A 6,184-nucleotide genomic window follows, 5' to 3' on the forward strand; every position below is an offset into this window, starting at 1 on the left:
CTATTTTCCATTATCTTGAGGCTATTTTACTTTGAAAATAAGCAATGGCATCCTGTATAGTTGCAAAGATTTTCAATGATATCATCCCGTATACATATAAGTCACACTTCTTGATTGTTTCGAAAATAGGGCTAGGACAATTGACAAAGTAAAACTTAATATTCACTTGAGTGAATTCTTCTACGATTACATGCAGGACTTGAACGCTACTGGGATCGATGTAACTCAACGCGCTCATATCCATGATTATACACTGTAATTCACATGTCTCTCTGGAGTTTTTCTCATTCAAAAAGCGATCCTCTTCGGCCAATTTTTTTCTGTACTTAATAATTTTTTGGGGACACACTCCCACAAGTTTGTATATAATGGACTTGAAATAGCTATTATTGGCGAAATTCAAAGGCCCACAATAGTGAAATATTTTTATTCCGTGTATCTCTACCGCCTAAAAACAAAAATCAATATAAAAACTGATTAGCTCTATTTTCTGATTTATTCAATATGCCTTACCGCTTTGTATCTACTCATGTCTAAATACAGATCTGTATGCGGTATATGACCCAATAAGCATGTATAAGGTCGAATAACTTGCAATAAAATCATGACCAGCGACACGAGCAATCCAGCAAGCAATCCAATGTCGATATTTATCAATATTACTACGAAAAACGTTATAATCCAAATTACAGCATCGATTTTGCTTAGTTTCCAAAATTTAACGAATTGATTGATTTGTTGAAACATTCCTTTTAACGCTACCTGCATGAAAAGTCTTTAAGAATTATACGCTTTCTTAATAACAATGCGAGATTTTTTTTATAATACAATCTACACGTACAACTATTATGGAAGCCAAGACACATCTTGGTAGAAGCTCAAAAAATGGCCCGATCCACAAAAGTATAATAAGCAATAATAAGCAAGATACAATACTCGCTATCTGCGTACGTCCCCCGACGGTTTGCTGAATAAGAGATCTACTCAAGGAAGCCGATATTGGCATGCAGGAGAAGAAAGAACCCATTACGTTACTAAAACCCTAAAATTAGAATAATAATTTGCCAGAATTATTAATGAAAGCTCAATAATTGTTAAAATATTAATGTCTGACCATTGCAAGAAGTTCTTGATTCGAATCTATCTCATAATTAAGCTTTTGTGCGAATATTAACGCCATTGATACAGTGATAGTATATGAAACCATAGTTATCGCAATACTATCAACCAACACTAAGGGTAATAATTCGAAACTTGGCACTTCTGGCTTGGGCAATCTATTTAAAAGAATTAATATTTATACATAAGAATTAATATTTTAATAATATCTAAATTTTAAGTAGATACTAGAATTTTGGCAAATATTAAAATGTTAAAAAATAAAATATTATACATATACCCCGTAGGAATATGCCCAACGGTTTCAATATCATAAATTTTTGGTAAATCACAATATCGAGAGACTAATGTTCCACCAACCACTGCAATAAGTTCAATGGGTATTGGTATGCTGCATTTTTTTTTCATTCTTGGCTAATGGAATATAAATCATATTTTTAGCTCTTTTACGAATATCCAATTAAAGTATTAATATATTATTTACCTTTAGATATTCATTGTTGACAACAAGAATAATAATTGATACAGTCGATACGGTTACAGCGGCTATATTGGTATTCTTTATTTCTTTAAATACATCTATAATAGTCTGAAAATAAAAAAAAATATAAAATCTTTTTCTGTTATACTAATCTGAAAACAAGTACAATTGTAAACAAATACACCATTTTGTCCACATAATTGTTGTGCATATTGTTCAACGACATAATAGATTTTATACATTTCTGATACTATTATACTATTATATTGAAAATATTTTAAAGCAATTTTTATAATATAAAGTTGCACATATTCGTATCTATGCATAATGAGAAAAGTATTTTCGAAGTTGATAATTTTTTATTCTGTAACTGATAAACTGATTAATAGTGTGTCGCACAGACATATAACCTCTAGAATTAAAATTCGCAGTAACCCTACTAAATAATATCTAATAATATATTTTTACATTAAATATAATAGTTTTCTTATTTAAATGTTTATATAAACAAAAGAAGAAAATAAAATATTTTATTTTTTGAAAAAAAAAATGTTTTATAATAATTTTTTTCATTTTATCTTTTATAATTAAATCTTTTTAGTATACATAGATTGTTTTAACATAAAAAAATATGGTATCTTTATTAAAAATTTATAATGAAAGATTCAAATCCATTTTTCTTGTTATATATACTTGTTATATATAATACTACATTTACTATAGTACATTTACTATATAATTCATGATATAAAAATATTTCATGTGTTATACGATAAAGATTTTCAAATGTTGATTTTCATCTGTTGATTGATTGCAAGACAAAGAGGTTCTCGGATCTTTCTGTCCTACAATCAATAAAGCTTAAAAAATTTATCATACAACAGAAACGAAAAATGTAATATTATATCTTATGTACGAGAAATATAATTTGTTTACTTACAAAAATCAATTTGAAGTAACCTTTTTGCTTTGGCAATTTTAAACCAAGAAGATCCTTGATTTGAGATATTAAAACATAAACAGCAGCTGCTGTTGTAAAACTGTTTACTAAAGTTTCACTCAGCAAAGTTGTTACAATGCCTAATTGGAATGTATACATTATTATCTATAATGATAAGCAAATCTATTTATTTTCCCTTTTCAAGTTTAAAAGACATATGCTTTCAAAGATGCAAAAGATATTTACCTGAAAAATTCCGACCATTAATGTCACAGCTGTTGCTACTTGCATAGGTGTATATCCATATGAGACATCTTGGAGATTTTGTAAAACAGCATCCGTAGCATTTGCAAATGTGTGTCCGACATATGGATTTGAGTAAAATGTGACTACTTTGCCAGTCATTAGGCAAACCACAGCAAAAGTTCCTGATGAGTGCCAAGAATGTTTGATTGTTCAAGGTAGTTGAATAAGTTCATATTAAGATGTATTATTTCTAACTGTTCTGTAACGGAAGTTAATCAAATAAATGTATAACCAGGAGAGTTGCAAAATGTATATATTTTTGCAACTTGGTTTTAACTCGATGTTATCTCTAATACAACTTTCAAATTTAGTATATTCTATTAATATCATCTGTATTCTTACCTATAGATACATGCTTGGATGTGCCAAAAAGGAAATATATGAAGACAGGAAAAAAGGCCATATATATGCCAACTACCGGCGGCAAATTTCCCAGAAGCGCATAAGCCATACCTTGTGGTATATGCATAATTGCTACTGTTAATCCTGAAATAATATCAGGCAATATATCTTCCTTCCAATTATATTGGCTGAGCCATTGTACCACTGGAACTATAGACACTATACAAGACTGCCAGTTCTTTGATTTAACATTGTTTATCACATTCTGCATCACTGTAAACAGATTATTTGTGCTTATACTTAAATTTATGTTTTTACATAGGATGTGTTTGTGCCTCATTATAACTTACAGGATGATTTTGGTTTCTCATAATCATAATTTTGATTCAGCATTTCGTGTTCATAGAGAGGCCTTTCTAAGCGTATTTGCAGCATACTGCTTTTATTCATTCTTCAATGGCGAATGTGTTTAATTTTAACAACTGTATCTATCTCTGAGCTCAATGTCAGAACTAATGTGAGATTATCTTTTTTGTTTTATACAATGTATCTATAATCAAATCAACATTATATAACTGATATGATATTTTTGAGATTCATGATAATTCTCTATCTCTAGATTTACAAATCAACATTTCTTCATTTTTCACGATTATGTAACATCTTGAGCAGAATTTTCCACACACACACACACACACGCGCGCGCGCGCGCGCGCGTCCTCCCCCCCTCCCCACACACACATACCATCTCTCTCATATTTTATGTTTAATTTGTATTGATTTATGCAGAGTAAAAGATTCATCTAATGAATATGTATATGAACATATTATTAAATGCATTGCTCTGGTTAGTCTTTATGTTATATAATATATATTACTACAAATATATATAAAATTTGAATTAGATTAAAATTATAAATATATTTTAAACTTTGTCACCATTTTGTCCGTTTTAGCTAGTTAGCTACTCAATGAAAAGCGTAAATTTACATGTGTCCCAAGTAGCACAGCAGCACTTGCGAAGCGCTAAAAAATCGATTATGGGATATTTGTTAACGTTTTGCAAGTGCTATGTGCTACTTGGAATGTGTGTGTGTGTGTGTGTGTGTGTGTGTGTGTGCGTGTGTGTGTGCGGTGTGTGTGTGTGTGCGGTGTGTGTGTGTGTGTGCGGTGTGTGTGTGTGTGTGCGGTGTGTGTGTGTGTGTGCGGGTGTGTGTGCGTGTGTTGTGTGTATGTGTATATATCTACATATTAAAGATTCTTCGATCTCTTTTAATCCTCAGCAAAGAGAATGAAATTACTAGCACGTGACTAATAATCCGACGAAATTTCAGACGCATTGATTGGCTGTGTAGTTGTGTAGTATAACAATATTCATATTTACAATTTCAATTTAGATTTCCTAACCTACAATACCTACAACTGTCTCCGCAACCACTTGTCAGATTTGTTTTGATTTGTCGGTGTTTTCTTAAACATTTCGCAATATTTTTTTTTTATCTCGAATAATGTCAAATCTCGAGGTCAGAATCCAAAAGGTATTTCATATTCTGTCGCAAGAGGCAAAAGGTTTGTCTTTTTATTTTCTCTAATATTTAAGTATGCGAACTAACCTCTACAATTAATTTAATGTATGTATCGATTTCAAAAAGATTTATATAGTATTAATATTTGGTTACATTTACATACATATTATAAATACTCGCACTATAATTTGTGATTTTTGGTTTCATTACATCAGTAAATATTTATGAAACAATCATATAAGTGCATACGTAAATATAATTTGGGTAAATATTACGTCACTCTTTCCGATGTTCCAGTCATTTTATAAATTTGTGTATTTTCCATATTTTCATACATAGAATATATTTTGAAAAACAAAATCTTTGCTCAAGTTTTATTTTTCTTTTTAATTTCAAAATTTTTGATGTCGGTAAGTTAGATAATGATAAATCAATGAAAATTTACGATTACGCACTTACGATTAAGCCGATTCTACATTAGTCGCAAGTTTGTTGCGACAGCCAATATGAAACGTTGATTTCAAAATGCAAATGATTTCAATGCTTCAAATTGGCTGTCACAACAAATTGCGATCGGCTTGCAATTAATATAGAACCTAATAGTTCCCATTACACAGAACGCTTGCCGCGCGGCCGAAGTTGGCGCGATAGCCAATCAACGTCTCGCTTGCTCGGAAGTAATAGATACATAATTTCCACCGCGCGATAAAAATTGAACTCAATCCAACTTTTGCCGCGCGGCGGAAGTAATATTATATCATTTCTAGAAGTTTTGCATGAGGCCGACTTAAGAACATAGAATTATTAGTTAGTGGGGTAACTTCCGCCGCACGGCAAGCATTGCTGCGTTGTGTGTGCGGAAACTATAAGGCTGGTATTCATAGTCAGATATATTCAAAATCGTCTTAAGTACAGTTTTAAGAAGTCATCAACCAATCAGAGAGCTATTATGGCCGTAGCACAGACTCTTGCATAACGCATATTGCATAGTGCATAAGGGAATCAATCAAAATTCTTCTTTTCCATGATATGGGAGGAAAATAAAGATTCTGATTAGTTGACTTGCACTATGCGTTATGCGTCATGCAAACATCTATGCTGTGGCTTTTAACGTCTTAAGACATTACTTAAGACATTGACGAGATATTGTTAAAGACTGTCAACTCTGAGCAAATTTTCGGTGATATAAAAAGAAGGTCCTCCTCGAGGACCTAGAGATAATTGAAGAATGCTGACATTATCGACAATTGATATAAATTAGGTATTATTAACATAAATATTTGGCTCATGCATTATTCATGATTTTTTATTACATAAATGTTCCATAAATAAATATGTATACTTGTAAAGCTATAATATCCTATATATTATATAATAATATTATATATATAATATCCTATATATAGAAAAATTACAATTTTTTTGCTGCAGTTGTCCTCTCTATTAATAATCAAAGTTTGACGATAACAC

The 6,184-nt window shown here is 31.0% G+C and overlaps 1 protein-coding gene across 2 annotated transcripts; it reads right to left on the bottom strand.

Moving 5' to 3' along the window:
- Positions 1-10: 10 nt before the first annotated feature.
- Positions 11-4,660, bottom strand: LOC108686425 (solute carrier family 26 member 10-like). 2 transcript variants are annotated; one of them, XM_018191736.1, is made up of 11 exons: positions 4,609-4,660; positions 3,539-3,738; positions 3,189-3,461; positions 2,787-2,968; positions 2,541-2,705; positions 1,604-1,708; positions 1,400-1,533; positions 1,115-1,277; positions 842-1,042; positions 514-762; positions 11-448 (listed from the first exon to the last, which is right to left on the bottom strand). In XM_018191736.1, exons 2-11 carry the CDS (start codon positions 3,636-3,638, stop codon positions 11-13), a joined length of 2,010 nt encoding a protein of 669 aa, XP_018047225.1. In that variant the 5' UTR covers positions 3,639-3,738; positions 4,609-4,660. The 2 variants fall into 2 exon arrangements, with proteins under 2 accessions (XP_018047225.1, XP_018047224.1); XM_018191735.1 differs by lacking the exon at positions 4,609-4,660 and adding an exon at positions 4,128-4,296.
- Between the last annotated feature and the right edge of the window lie 1,524 nt (positions 4,661-6,184).

This window comes from Atta colombica, unplaced genomic scaffold (genome assembly GCF_001594045.1).
Source record: "Atta colombica isolate Treedump-2 unplaced genomic scaffold, Acol1.0 scaffold18, whole genome shotgun sequence".
In the NCBI taxonomy this organism is placed as follows: Eukaryota; Metazoa; Arthropoda; class Insecta; order Hymenoptera; family Formicidae; genus Atta; species Atta colombica.